The sequence below is a fragment of the Leucopleurus acutus genome (assembly GCF_964270905.1).
Source record: "Leucopleurus acutus genome assembly, chromosome: 1".
Lineage (NCBI taxonomy): Eukaryota > Metazoa > Chordata > Mammalia > Artiodactyla > Delphinidae > Leucopleurus > Leucopleurus acutus.
In genome coordinates, this window is record NC_139142.1 from 184,847,165 (window position 1) to 184,862,763 (window position 15,599).

The 15,599-nt window shown below is 36.3% G+C and overlaps 1 protein-coding gene across 3 annotated transcripts in view; it reads left to right on the forward strand.

Annotated features, from left to right (window-relative positions):
* Window positions 1–15,599, forward strand: part of MASTL (microtubule associated serine/threonine kinase like) — a gene marked incomplete at both ends in the record, with an annotated part of 32,758 nt that overhangs the window by 1,539 nt on the left and 15,620 nt on the right. For all 3 annotated transcript variants that reach the window (XM_082845557.1, XM_082845558.1, XM_082845559.1), the window contains 5 exons: window positions 1,872–2,009; window positions 7,061–7,200; window positions 7,873–7,961; window positions 14,465–14,574; window positions 14,766–14,916. In XM_082845557.1, the coding sequence (XP_082701683.1) occupies window positions 1,872–2,009; window positions 7,061–7,200; window positions 7,873–7,961; window positions 14,465–14,574; window positions 14,766–14,916 (628 nt within the window). The remainder of the gene's footprint in view (window positions 1–1,871; window positions 2,010–7,060; window positions 7,201–7,872; window positions 7,962–14,464; window positions 14,575–14,765; window positions 14,917–15,599) is intronic.

Consider the following 15,599-nt stretch of genomic DNA (forward strand, 5'->3'; position numbering starts at 1 on the left):
TAATCATCAGTCTACTTTCTATCACTATAGGTTTGCCTTTTCTGGACATTGCCTATAAATGGAATCATGAAATATATGGTCTTTTGCATCTGGCTTTTTTCACTTGACATGATGTTTTTAAGGTTCATCAGGCCTTCATTACTATACCTAGTCTATTGGAACAGGCCCCTAACTGGAATCACTATTTTATTCCTTTGGCTGTGCCATGCAAGCTAAAGTCCAAACTCCTTAGAAAAGCAGTCATGCTCCAAGTTCTGGCTCTAAGTTTCCACTGTATCTTCTACATATTCTATGTTCTAGCCACTCCAGACAATTGGCTAGTCCTTGAATGCTGTGTATTGTCTTGCTTCCAAATTTATGTTTATTGTTTCCTCCTTAAGTGCCTTCCTTCCACCCTTCTCTGCTCTTCTCCACCTATGTTATTTATGTATTAAGGTTCATCTTAGCCCCCCTTCAAACCTCTCTTGACCTTTCAGACCCACCCTATTGAAATTAATTCTCTCTCGCTTCATATGTTCCCAAGATTTTTTGTGTTTCCTTCTATTATACTAACCAGTCACTATTAGCTGTTGAAATGAAAACACCAATACACTTTCTGATAAGTATTTGTGAATATCCGCTTACTGTGTAGAGTCTGTGTACGGTGGTAACAAAACGAACATGCCCTCATAGAGCTTGCAATCTAGTGGAATGATAGGTGAAATCATGTTTCAGACTGGCTTTGTCAGTTTCCCTTGTTTTGTTAGGGAAAGGCTCTAAGGCTGGAATTTACAGCGTATTAATGATTTTATTACATGTTCTATTGAATCTTTGGAAGAAATATGCCTTTTTTTGACTTGTGATCTTCCTGAGAATTGATCTCAATGTTACTAACTATTCAGTTTAGTGCTCCAGTTTTTTTTTTTTAATTTATTTATTTTTGGCTGCGTTGTGTCTTCGTTGCTGTGCGCGGGCTTTTCTCTAGTTGCGGCGAGCGGGGGCTACTCTGTTGCGGTGCGCGGGCTTCTCACTGCGGTGGCTTCTCTTTGTTGCGGAGCACGGTCTCTGCGTGCATGGGCTTCTGTAGTTGTGGTTCGCGGGCTCAGTAGTTGAGGCTTGCAGGCTCTAGAGCACAGGCTCAGTAGTTGTGGTGCACGGGCTTAGTTGCTCCGCGGCATGTGGGATCTTTCCGGACCGGGAATCGAACCTGTGTCCCCTGCATTGGCAGGCAGATTCTTATCCACTGTGCCACCAGGGAAGCCCTAGTGCTCCAATTTTAACGTAGATTATAGTGTTGCTTCCTTACCAGTTACCTTGAGATTTAAAAAGAGTAGTTAGTTATTTTCTATAACACAGCCTCTGAGACTATTAAGTTTCAGTAAACTCTAACCGTTTTTAAGAAATTTTTTTCCCAGGCAAACAAACATACATTCTTTCTCTTTCTGTTTCTATTTCCATCCATCAAAGAACCAGAAATTTAAAAAGTGAATTAGCTACTATTTCTCTATGCCTACATTCCTGATTATCTGGGGACGTATTAGGAACATTACTATATTTTGGCTTAGTTGTAAGAAGAACAGAACAGAATTTTTTTTCTACCAATAGGTAGGGTAGTCAGGGAGCATTTGCTTACATCTTTTTCCTTATCAAAAGGGATGTGATACTTTTGCCACTTGATACCAAGATAAGCAGTTCTATGTTAAAGAAAGTTTTGTTTTGTTTTCACCATATTAGCTGTTTTTCTAGCAGAGTTTCCCACTGGCAATGTGAGGTCCAAACAACATCTGTGTTTTCTCTCTCTGATTGTTTTCATGATGGCAACTAGGAAACCTGAGAATACTTTGTCATAAAAAATAAAATGGATGTGTCTATTGTCATGTTACGTACTACAGGTTGTCAAAAAAGCAGACATGATCAACAAAAATATGACTCATCAAGTACAAGCTGAGAGGGATGCCCTGGCCCTAAGCAAAAGTCCTTTCATTGTGCATTTGTACTATTCACTGCAGTCAGCAAACAATGTCTACTTGGTGAGTAAATAACTTGACATTTTCTCTTCATTCAGGAATCACTGAACCCAGTGACTTAAGAATTACAGTCTCTGGGTTCAGAGTACCTGGGTTTGAATTCCAGATCTTGCACTTACAAGCTTTATGACCTTGGCCAAGTTACCTTACCTGTTCTGTTAATTAGGGTTCTCAGGGAAAAAGAACAATAGAGTGTGTGTGTGTGTGTTTGTCTGTCTGCCTGTGTCTGTGTGTGTGTGTGCGTGTGTGTGTGTGTGTGTGTGTGTGTGTGTGTGTAGGGAGAGAGGGGGATTTATTTTAGGGAATTGCCCTACATGGTTATGGTGCAAGCAAATCCAAAATCTGCAGGGTAGGCCAGCAAGCTGTAGACTCCAGGAAGAGTTGATGTTGCAGCTCAAGCTCAAAGGCAGTGAAGGGTAGAATTCCTTCCTCTTTGGAGGAGAAAGAGATGACACCTCAATTTTTTTTCTCTTCAGCTGATTGGATAAGGCCCTCCCACATGATGGAGGGTAATCAGCTTTTACTCAAAGTCTAATGGTTTAGATGTTAATCTTATCTAAAAAATACCTTCACAGCAACACTTAGATCAGTGTTTGACCAAATATCTGGGTACCATGGCTTAGCCAAGTTGACACATAAAATGAACTATCCCACCTCAGTTTCCCATTTGCAAAATGGACATAATAATAGTACCTACCTCAGAGGTTGTTATGAAATTTCAATAGGTTGATATAAACTATGTAGAACAGTGTGTGGCACAGAGTGCTACAAATATTTGCTAAGTAAAGGATGCATAATAGAAATACTACATAAAGCTTGGGGTATGATAAGGAAAGATTTAGGGAAGTGGTGGATTTGGGGTGTATGGACTTAGAGAGTTGCTTGCTTTTCATTTAACATGGCAGCTTACACTCTGTTAATTCTAATGAGGAATTTGGGTGGGGGTAGGAAGAGGTGAGGATGGTAGGTGTTTTGACTTCAAGTTCTAGAGGTTCTTCTGACTTCAGAGACAGTGTGTGGATTAAATGTTTGGTAACTCCAATAGCTTCTGTTTAGTGTAAACAAACAGAATAACTGACTTTACATCTTTTAAGCCAATAGTTGGCAGACTGGCCCATGGACCAAAGAGCATGGGCTCTAGGCACGCTGGCTCAGTAGTTGTGGCGCACTGGTTAGTTGCTCCGCGGCATGTGGGATCTTCCTGGACCAGGGATCGAACCCATCTCCCCTGCAGTGGCAGGCGGATTCTTAACCACTGTGCCACCAGGGAAGTCCCTACTATAATATTTTTGAATTATTATTCCTGAAATCAGATAGATGGCCATATCTTGTCTACTAACTTCATCACTGGTTTAGATCCTTGATACTCAAAGTGTGTCCACAGACAAGCAGTATCAGCATCATCTGAGAGCTTGTTACAAATGCAGAGTCTCAAGCTGCACTCCAAATCTGCTGAATCAGAATGAGATTTTGTTTGTTTGTTTGTTTTTTATTTTTTGGCTGTGCTGTGTGGCATGTGGGATCTTAGTTCCCCGACCAGGGATCGAACCCGCACCCCCTGCAATGGAAGTGCGAGTCTTAACCACTGGACTGCCAGGGAATTCCCCAGACTGTGAATTTTAACAAGATCCCCAGGCATGTTAAAGTTTGAGAAGCACTGGCTTAGACAAAAGATTTCCTAGAAATCAAAGCTACCTTTGAGACAATAAAGATAAAGTATGACTAAACTTAGCCACAATAACAACAAATAATTGATTACTACTTTCCAGGTACTATGCTAGTACAAGGAGCATAAAGATGGAAATGTTTATTACGGAAATGTTCAAACATATACAAAAATTGAAAGATTACTATAATGAACTCCCATATATCATCATCCAAGTCCACCAGTTGGCAATACTTCACCAAATTTGTTTAATCCATTCCAATTCCTCCACCAACCTTTCATGTAATGGTCTTGGCATCCTGTGATTCAATGCCTCGATTCTTTTTTTTTTTAAACATCTTTATTGGAGTATAATTGCTTTACAATGGTGTGTTAGTTTCTGCTTTATAACAAAGTGAATCAGCTATACATATATATATATATGCGTCTCCCTCCCACCCTCCCTATCCCACCCCTCTAGGTGGTCACAAAGCACTGAGCTGATCTCCCTGTGCTATGTGGCTGCTTCTCATTAGCTATCTATTTTACATTTGGTAGTATATATGAGTCCATGCCACTCTCTCACTTCATCCCAGCTTACCTTAATGCCTGGATTCTTTATTAAGGTTTTCAAAATGATGATTTTAAAAAATTCTATTATTCCTTCAGCTTTTATTAGCTGGAATTCATCTGTAAAGAACTTTCCTTTATTATCTATTTCATTGCTCTGAAATACAGCTTGTCGAAGGAAGGCAGAATAAATCCTTGATTCTTTGCCTTTCATCACCAGTTTTCAGAAGTGCAACCTCTAAATAAGTGTGTTTTTTAAAGTATCTTTATGAATTCATGGAATGTTATAGTTTTGATGTGTTTTAATCCATTGCAGTCATTTTTTTCTGTGTTTAAATTGTCCCATCTTTAGTGAGTGGGAGCCCCTTCAGTTCATCCCTTTGTCTTTTTATACTATCCTAGTATTCTGATAGCTTTCTTGCTTTCTGGCATGACAAGATAGTTAAGGCTCATTTTGCAAATGTCCTGAACTAGATCTAGGCAAGGAGGTCTAGCTCCTTTTTGGGAAATAGTGTCTAGAGGCCGTGATCTAGGAGGTAGTGATTAGAAAAGTTCATTGCCACTAGGTTGTCATTCCTTTTAGGCATTCTTAGTGGACAGACTAGGAAACACACATTTTTATAGAAAAATATATCACGAGTTCATGCTGATATTTCCAGATCAAAGGAAAATTACAGAATTTTTACTTAACATTTTTGAAAAATATATAAAATATAAAAATATTTTGAAAAATATTTGTATTCTTTCACCCTGAAAATCTGGGTTCCTAACTTTATCTATATATCTATATAGCTATATCTATATCTATATCTATACACATATAGTATTTTCAACATAGCAATACCAGTATTGTTTTCCTAACACTAAAACAACTGGATTCAATTTAGGATTTCTCTGCAATTCTTTTTGCCCTTATGATGTATGTACTATCAAGATTCTGTTCTCTGAAGTCACTTGAAATAATTCTGTGTGGTTATGAAACTTGAGATAGTGCGAAGTTCATTTATTCCCCTTTTGTATCAGAGATTTCTACTCGAAAAGGGAATCCATAAAAGTACTAGAAGAAAACTGATGTGATTATTTTAATAGAATGGTGCACATCTTACTAAGTGAAAAATAAAGCCTACTTTGACACAAAATACCATATACATGCTCAGGAAGAAAGGGTAAATACCCCAATAGAAAAATAGGCAAAGAATACAAGTGATGCAGAGAAGAAATATGAAAGACTAAAAGCAGTGTAAAGATGCTAAATCTCCCTAAAAGTAAATAAACATTTAAACAAGTTCATTTTTTCTTCCTTAGATTGACAAAAAGTATTGATAATCATTGTTGATGAGGGTGTGAGAAAACAAGCATTCTCGTGAGCTCAAATACAGTTACCTGTTTGCTTATTTCCCTACTACTAAATTATAATCGTTAAGTGAATCAGTTACATTTTATTCATGCTATATTCCCCATGCTAGCACAGTTTTTGTGCTTAGTAATGTTTTAATGATTCATACTATCAACAAATATTAACTAACCTCTGTGTACCAGGGAAGTGATTGCCTTAAAGAGGAAAGAAATGACTTATATTATCAAGTCCTTAGTAGGCAATATTTTATAGCTTGAAACTATAGAAAATTTTGAGAATAATGACTAGTACATGTAGAAGGATTAATAGAGCTTTGCAGCCTCATAGCAGTAATGAATTCAGGCAAGAATCATGTATAGTCATATGATGCTAAAATCATTGCTTGAAAGTTTGTTGGGGAAAGAGGGTATTTACATAGTTTCAAAGTATCTTCCCCAGATTGCCTATTAATTACAAAGAAGGAGAAAATACTTCTTCAGTGAAGAAACCTGGAAGCTACCACCTTAACTAAGTCATCAAAGTTAACATTACCAGGAATGGAACACACTAATATTTAGCAGTCTCATCTGGTGGAAGTCACTAAGAAGTACTCAACATCGATTTTGTAGTATTCGTGCCCAAAATTCATAACCTGAATTGAATCATAAAGAAATAATCAGATGTCATGAAAGACCGTCCCATGCCCCATCCAGCACCCTGCCAAAAAAAGGCAAAAAGTTATTCCAGATTAAAGGAGATGAAAGAGATATGACAACTAAATCTCATGCATGGTCCTGGCCTGGGCATGAGAGACGAGGAGAGAGGCCATCAGGAACAATATTGAGGTAATCAGAGAAATTTGAATACAGACTATACAACAGGTAATAGCATTATTTTAGAATTAAATTCCATGCATTTTATTATGCTATAGTTACATAAGAATGACCTTGTTGGGAGATACATGATGACCTCTTCAATTTTATTCTTGAGTTAGCCAAAATTTTAAAGTTATAGATTAATACCAGTTGCTAATGTCACCATATTTTTTTAAATTAAACTGCTTAATCTGAACAAAAATACATGCCTGTAAGGTATTTATGTTAATGATGTTAATAATTGTGTTATGTTTATTATGTAACATAATCATGTTAATGATTAGCATAAATATTCATTTTTATATTCATATATGTGGAGAGGAAGAAAGCAAATGTGGCAAAGTGCTAACGATGGGCGAATGTAGATGGAGAGAATATGAGAAGTCATCCTGCTCTTCTCACACCTTTTCTATATGTCTGAATTTTTGTTCAGACTGAACAGTTTAATTTAAATTTTAAAAAGTATGTGGCAGTATGAGTAAACCTGGTGTTGATGTGTACTGAGTGACACCAAGAAAATGTGTCTTATAGGACCATGCTAAAAATGCATAACCGTAATGCTCAAGTAAGATATTTTTAAAGTAGTCATATTGGTTTTATTTTGCAATATTTATATTCCTTTTGACAGGTAATGGAATATCTCATAGGTGGAGATGTCAAGTCTCTCCTACACATATATGGTTATTTTGATGAAGAGATGGCTGTGAAATATATTTCTGAAGTGGCATTGGCTCTAGACTATCTTCATAGACATGGAATCATCCACAGGTAAAGACTGACTTTTCTCCAAACTATTACTTAAAGCACAAGTAATCAAATTATCTATTAAATATTTTAGTCTTAAATATTTGCGTAACCCCACATATCTGGGTTATCTAAAGTTTAGTAGTAACTTGTGTGAGTTTAGGAATTATATCAACTCTTCTTTCATCTCCCTGTGTGTTTTGAATATGTTGCTTTGTCTTCGGGTATCCCATTTTGTGGAGAATATTGAATCTTTTTTCCACTCCTTTGGCTGTACGTCATATAAAAGTGCTATATGTTATAATGCCAGCTGATTTACAGTGTTTTGCTCTTTGCAAAGAAAGGTTAAGTGGCTCTTTTCGATTAAGGCTTAATCTCACCCTCCTTGAAAGAGGTAAATATGATTTTGACCTGGCTTGAGGTTTATTTTACCTAATGAAGTTTATTTATTTTAATAGAATATGTAATGAATAATGCCAAAGATAATCTAGCATTAAATAGTTAACTTTCTTGTAGACTCAGATATACAAAATATAGTTTGCTTTTGAGAGTTGTTTTCTGCACTTTCAAAGCCACCAATGAGAGAAAATAAGTCGGGTTTGATTGTTCTGTAACTTTCTGTTTTTTTAGCTGGTAATTCTAAAATCAACACTAGCTCTCTTTTAGTTATCTGCTATTTGTTTTTTATATGTGCAGGGATTTGAAACCAGACAATATGCTTATTTCTAATGAAGGTCACATTAAACTAACAGATTTTGGCCTTTCCAGAGTTACTTTGAATAGAGGTAAGAAACACAGCAAGTAAGTACCTTTTAAAATATCCAACACATTTTAGACACTACATTTCATTAACTTATACTGTTTTCTTTGTTAGTTTATAATGAATAAAATTTGATGATTATTTTTTTCTGCAATAGGCTAAAAACGTATACTGGTATTTTCATTCAATTAAAAATGAAAACGGATTAACTAATCTTATATCCTCAAAGGTCCTTGAAGATCTTTGGATCTTCAAAGAGGAACTGACAGTTTCTGTTCTTCCAAATTTTTATCCCTACTGAAACTGGCGCTGACCAATTAAACATCAGTAAAATGACTAAAATAACTACAACATGATAGACAACTAATACCTAAAGAAATTATTCAAATATACATGACCACCACCTTGATAAACAAGGGGCAGAGAAAATAAACACAGAATTCACAAATACATATATATGGAAGTATGTTAATTTCACTACTCATAGCACTAGAAATGCTAATTTAAAAAAGTAATAAATGAATCATTTTACACTATTAAGCTAGCCAAAAGCAAAAACGGAGAGCTGAAGATCCAGTGTTAATGAGACTGCAGAAAGCACAGGAAGTTTTCCTAGGGACATTGCAAATAAGCATAGTTCTTTCCAAAGGAAATGGAGCAGTATGATTTAAGAAACAAAGGTTTTAATTCTTTTCGACCTAGTGACTTGTGTCTTAGAATTTATTCTAAGGAAATGGTTCAAAAGAATAATATATATGGGGCTTCCCTGGTGACGCAGTGGTTGAGAGTCCGCCTGCCGATGCAGGGGACACGGGTTCGTGCCCCGGTCCGGGAGGATCCCACGTGCCGCGGAGCGGCTGGGCCCATGAGCCTGCGCGTCCGGAGCCTGTGCTCCACAACGGGAGAGGCCACAACTGTGAGAGGCCCGCGTACCGCAAAAAAAAAAAATAATAATAAAATAAAATAAAAATTAAAAAAACAAAAGAATAATATATATGAATAAAGTTGTTTGTAGCCGAATTGTTTCTAACAGGGAGAAACTAGAAACTACTTAAGTTTATTACAGAAACATGGAGAAATGACAGCTTCCTGACTTGGTAGCTTGTTGTATTATCTACTAAAATGGCAGAGGATGGAAATAAATGAGCAGTAGAACCAAATATTGGGTTATAAATTATTAACCGTGGGATTATAAATATTTGAAAGTAAATAGAGAGCTACAATTCTTTATTTGCAAGTACAAATTTTGAAGCATTTTGAAGACCTAAAGATTTTTCATATGTTTGGTAAAATGTGACCTGAGTTGATGTGGACCATTTATAGTTTTTATTAATCCTACCTCACGTGACTACCCATACTTTTCATAGCAGTAATAATAAGTACAGATTGTAGACGAAATGCACTAGGGATGTTCCATACTATACAGTATATTAATCACTTATTTTTCTAAAATCTAAACATTTACTGTTGTGGCCTCTCCCATTGCGGAGCACAGGCTCTGGACGCGCAGGCTCAGCGGCCATGGCTCACGGGCCTAGCCCCTCCATGGCATGTGGGATCTTCCCGGACCGGGGCACGAACCCGTGTCCCCTGCATCAGCAGGCGGACTCTCAACCACTGCACCACCAGGGAAGCCCTAAACATTTTTTAATAAGGCAAATCTATCTCCTCAGTTTCCGAAAAGATATTGGGAAAAATTACAAATGAGAAAAATTTTGTATTTTTTTTTCCTTTTTTCTTTTTCTTTTTTTCTTTTTTTTTTTGTCTGCGCTGTGCACCATGAAGGATTGTAGCTCCCCTACCAGGGATCAAACCCGTGCCCCCTGCATTGGGAGCTCAGAGTCTTAACCACTGGATCGCCAGGGAAGTCCCAGAAAAATTTTGTATTAGGGTGATATTGCTGATGAATTTAAATTATTTTTATATTATAATATTAATACTTTTTATTTTTTCATGTCTCATGGTTTAGCTTAAAGATGGCTCCCAAACATTGTGAATTTAGGTTAATATAAATAATTCTATGAAAAACATCTTGGAGCATACAGGTTTTTCTGATTTGGTTTTTTTCTTTTCCTTTTTTTTTTTGGATTGTGATTAAAAAAAACTCATAAGGTAAAATTTACCATCTTAACCATTTTTAAGTGTGTACTTTAGTAATATTGACTCTAGTCACATTGTTGTGCAACAGATCTCTACAACTTTTTCATCTTGTAAAACTGAAACTCAATACTCCATTTTCCCCTCCCTGCAGCCCTGGCAGCCCCAGTTCTACTTTCTGTATGAGTTTGATTACTTTAGATACCTCATATAAGTTGAATCATACAGTATTTGTCTTTTTGTGACTGACGTATTTCACTTAGCATAGTGTCCTCAAGTTCATCCATATTGTAGCATGTGACAGGATTTCTTTCTTTCTTAAGGCCAAATTTTATACACAGACACACACACACACACAGATATACATATGCGTGCCGTGTTTTCTTTATCCATTCACCTGTCGATAGGTATTTGGGTTGCTTCTACCTCTTCGCTATTGAGAATGATGCTGCAGTGAACATGAGTATGTAAGTCTTGAACACCCTGCTTTCAATTCTTTTGGGTGTATACCCAGCAGTGGAATTGCTGGGTCATATAGGTCAAATTCTATTTTTAATTTTTTTTTTTTTGCCATACGCAGGCCTCTCACTGTTGTGGCCTCTCCTGTTGCGGAGCTCAGGCTCCGGACGCGCAGGCTCAGCGGCCATGGCTCACGGGCCCAGCCGCTCCGTGGCATGTGGGATCTTCCCGGACCGGGGCACGAACCCGTGTCCCCTGTATCGGCAGGCAGCCTCTCAACCACTGCGCCACCAGGGAAGCCCTATTTTTAATTTTTTGAGGAATCTCCACTGTGTTTTTCATAGTGGCTGCACAGTTTTACATTTTACAATTTACCAGCAATGCACAAGGGTTCCAATTTCTCCACATTCTTTCCAACACTTCTTATTTTCTGTTTTTTGATAGTGGTCATCCTAATGCATGTAAGGTAGTATTTCATTGTAGTTTTGATTTGCATTTTTCTATTGATTACTAATGTTGAGCATCTTTTCATAAGCATGTTGGCCATTTGTATATCTTCTTTAGAGAAGTGTCTATCTAAGACTTTTGTTCACAGTTTAATTAGATTACTTGGGGTTTTTTGTTATTGAGTTGCAGTTGTTTCTATATTCTGTATATGAACCCATTATCAGATAAATAATTTACAGATATTTTCTCCCAATCTGTAGGTGGTCTTTTCAGTCTGTTGATTGTTTCCTTTGATGTGCAGAAGTTTTGAAGTGTGATATAGTCCCATTTGTTATTTTTGCCTTTTTCCTGTGCTTTTAAAGTCATAACCAAGAAATCATTGCCATAATATTTTTTAACTTGTTTAATTTGTAAAATATTTTTAAAGAAGTTTATTTTCATTTTTATTGTTTCATCAAAATGAGGTATAAATGAAATTCATTAAGTTCAAACTTTCAGCCTACCTTTTAAAGTCTTACACCACATACAAAGCATTACACTTCTCTTACTACTTTGGATAGCTAAAGAAAATAGTACAATATTACGTGTGAGTGCTGAATGTTCTATTTTACAGTGTTACACATTGAAACCTGATAGAAATCTGCATCATTTTCTATCTTGCCCTATACTTACATAGTTAGCTTACATGAGGGGCCCACAATTTATATTAATTCCTTAAATAGATTCTGTTTTTGAAATTTATTTTATATTCTTAATATTTTGATTCCTTTCTTAGCATTTTTTACAACCTCCTTTTCTTTCTTTTTTTTTAATAAATTTATTTATTTATTTATTTTTGGCTGCGTTGGATCTTCATTGCTCCGTGCAGGCTTTCTCTAGTTGCAGGGAGCGAGGGATACTCTTTGTTGCGATGCGCAGGCTTCTCATGTGGTGGCTTCTCGTTGCAGAACACGGGCTCTAGGTGCTCAGGCTTCAGTAGTTGTGGCACACGAGCTCAGTAGTTGTGGTTTGCAGGCTCTAGAGCACAGGCTCAGTAGTTGTGGTGCACGGGCTTAGTTGCTCTGTGGCATATGGGATCTTCCCAGACCAGGGCTCGAACCCATGTCCCCTGCATTGGCAAGTGGATTCTTTTTTTTTTTTAACATCTTTATTGGAGTATAATTGTTTTACAATGTTGTGTTAGTTTCTGCTGTATAACAAAGTGAATCAGCTATATGTATATATATATCCCCATATCCCCTCTCTCTTGAGTCTCCCTTCCACCCTCCCTATCCCACCCCTCTAGGTGGTCACAAAGCACTGAGCTGCTCTCCCTGTGCTATGCAGCTGCTTCCCACTAGCTATCTATTTTACATTTGGTAGTGTATATATACCTATGCTACTCTCTCACTTTGTCCCAGCTTACCCCTCCCCCTCTGCATGTCCTCAAGCCCATTCTCTATGTCTGCATCTTTATTCCTGTCCTGCCCCTAGGTTCATCAGAACCATTTTTTTCTCTTTTTTTTAGATTCCATATATATGTGTTAGCATATGGTATTTGTTTTTCTCTTTCTGACCTACTGCACTCTGTATGACAGACTCTAGACCCATCTACCTCACTACAAATAACTCAATTTCCTTTCTTTTTATGGCTGAGTAATATTCCATTGTATATATGTGCCACATCTTCTTTATCCATTCATCTTTTGATGGACACTTAGGTTGCTTCCATGTCCTGGCTATTGTAAATAGTGCTGCAGTGAACATTGTGGTACATGACTCTTTTTGAATTATGGTTTTCTCAGGGTATATGCCCAGTAGTGGGATTGCTGGGTCATATGGTAGTTCTATTTTTAGTTTTTTAAGGAACTTCCATACTGTTCTTCATTGTGGCTGTATCAATTCACATCCCCACCAACAGTGCAAGAGGGTTCCCTTTTCTCCACACCCTCTCCAGCATTTATTGTTTGTAGATATTTTGATGATGGCCATTCTGACTGGTGTGAGGTGATCCCTCATTATAGTTTTGTTTTGCATTTCTCTAATGATTAGTGATGTTGAGCATCTTTTCATGTGTTTGTTGGCAATCTGTATCTCTTCTTTGGAGAAATGTCTATTTAGGTCCTCTGCCCATTTTTGGATTGAGTTGTTTATTTTTTTGATATTGAGCTGCATGAGCTGCTTGTATATTTTGGAGATTAATCCTTTGTCAGTTGCTTCGTTTGCAAATATTTTCTCTCATTCTGAGGGTTGTCTTTTCGTCTTTTTTATGGTTTCCTTTGCTGTGCAAAAGCTTTTAAGTTTTATTAGGTCCCATTTGTTTATTTTTGTTTTTATTTGCATTTCTGTAGGAGGTGGGTCAAAAAGGAACTTGCTGTGATTTATGTCATAGAGTGTTCTGTCTATGTTTTCCTCTAAGAGTTTTAGAGTGTCTGGCCTTACATTTAGTTCTTTAATCCATTTTGAGTTTATTTTTGTGTATGGTGTTAGGGAGTGTTCTAATTTCATTCTTTTACATGTAGCTGTCCAGTTTTCCCAGTACCACTTATTGAAGAGGCTGTCTTTTCTCCATTGTTTGGTCTTGCCTCCTTTATCAAAGATAAGGCGACCATATGTGTGTGGGTTTATCTCTGAGCTTTCTATCCTGTACCATTGATCTATATTTCTGTTTTTGTGCCAGTACCATACTGTCTTGATTGCTGTAGCTTTGTAGTATAGTATATACATATACTATAGTATATGTATATGTAGTATAGTATATACATATATATGTAGTATAGTATATACACATATATATACATATATATGTGTATATATACATATACATACATATATACACATACATATACATACATATATATACACATACATACATATATATACATACATATACATACATACATATATATATATATACACATATATATATAGACTATAGTAGTATAGTCTGAATTCAGGGAGCCTGATTCCTCCAGTTCCATTTTTCTTTCTCAAGATTGCTTTGGCTATTCAGGGTCTTTTGTTTTTCCATACAAATTGTGAAATTTTTTGTTCCAGTTCTGTGAAAAATGGGTGGGCAGATTCTTAACCACTGTGCCACAAGGAAAGTCCCTTCAACGTCCTTTCTAATACTTTATTACCAAGAATTATTTTTTTGCCAGTTAGATATCACTCTTTTTTTAATTGATTAATTTATTTTTACCTTTTGACCCCCTTCATCCATTTCTCCCACCCCCTACCCCCACTTCTGGCAACCACCAATCAGTTCTCTGTATCCCTGAGCTTGTTTTTTTGTTTTGTTTTGTTTTTTATATTCTGTATATAGAGGGAACATATGGTGTTTGTATTTCTCTGTCTGCTTAGTCGTACATGTTTACTGTATGGCATGATGGCTTTCCTAGCTCTGTTTGTCTTGCACAAGCCAACTTTACAGATAATGTTAATAATGTGGAAAGTGAGGCAAAGTTCAGAGCAAACAAGTATTGACTTAGTCAATGACAGTTGAAGTTTTTGAAGAATATCATATACTTTTCTTTCCATACATAGATATCAATATGATGGATATTCTTACAACACCATCTATGGCCAAACCTAGGCAAGATTATTATTCAAGAACCCCCGGACAAGTATTATCTCTAATCAGCTCTTTGGGATTTGTAAGTACTTGATAAGAAAAAACTCATATAATATGCCCTTTCATGATTGCCATTTAAATGAATTAAAATATCAAGCATGTTGAATTACTTCAACATTTTATCTACTTAGGTGTATAACAGTCAATGCATTTAGGTGGTGTTTTTGTGAAGATAAATCATAGCATTTGTTTTTCTCTTTCTCTTTTTAATAGCACACACCAGTTGCAGAAAAAAGTCAAGACTCTGCAAATATTCTTTCAACCCATGTATCTGAAACGTCACAGCTTTCTCAAGGACTAACTTGTCCTATGTCTATAGATCAAAAGGACATTACTCCTTATTCTAGCAAACTACTAAAATCATGTGAGTATAAAAGAAAAGGTAGTTTATTCTATTAAATGTGTCTTTTGAGGAACAAAGTATTTTGGAATATTCAAATATTCAGACGCTCTGTGGCATTTCTCTATTTTATCATGTAAATGCCATTTCTGACAGGGGTTGTTGCAGATCTTTAAATCAACAGAATAAAATGTCAAGTTAATTCTTCAATTGGCTATAACATTGTAATGATCATTGGGTGAATATTACTATACTGAGTCTATGGAAGTCTTATATGGAGAAGATGTAGTACTTGTACTATTCTGTTCCTTTATAAAATTATTTCCAAAAGATTCTGAAATAAAATAGTTGAAGTAAAGGTATGGTTTTTAATTATTACACAATAAAAGACAAAAGTCAAGTAGTAAAGGAGGCAAGTGGGACATTTGTATAGCACTTAACCTTACCCTCTATAACTTATCAACAGTGGACAATTTAGTTGTCTGCATGCATGTTCATCATCTCGGGAATGTGAATAATGATGCTTTGAAGGGTAATTAGTGTTGTTTTTTCCATAGATTTTACCTTGTTTATAATTTGGTCCTCAAATCTCTACATATCTTGGATGAATGGGTAGATAGATAGAAAGAATTGCCTCCTTTTTACAAATGAGAATATTAAAAACTTTCAGTTACATACTAGTAAGTGGGTTAATTAATTCCTGACTG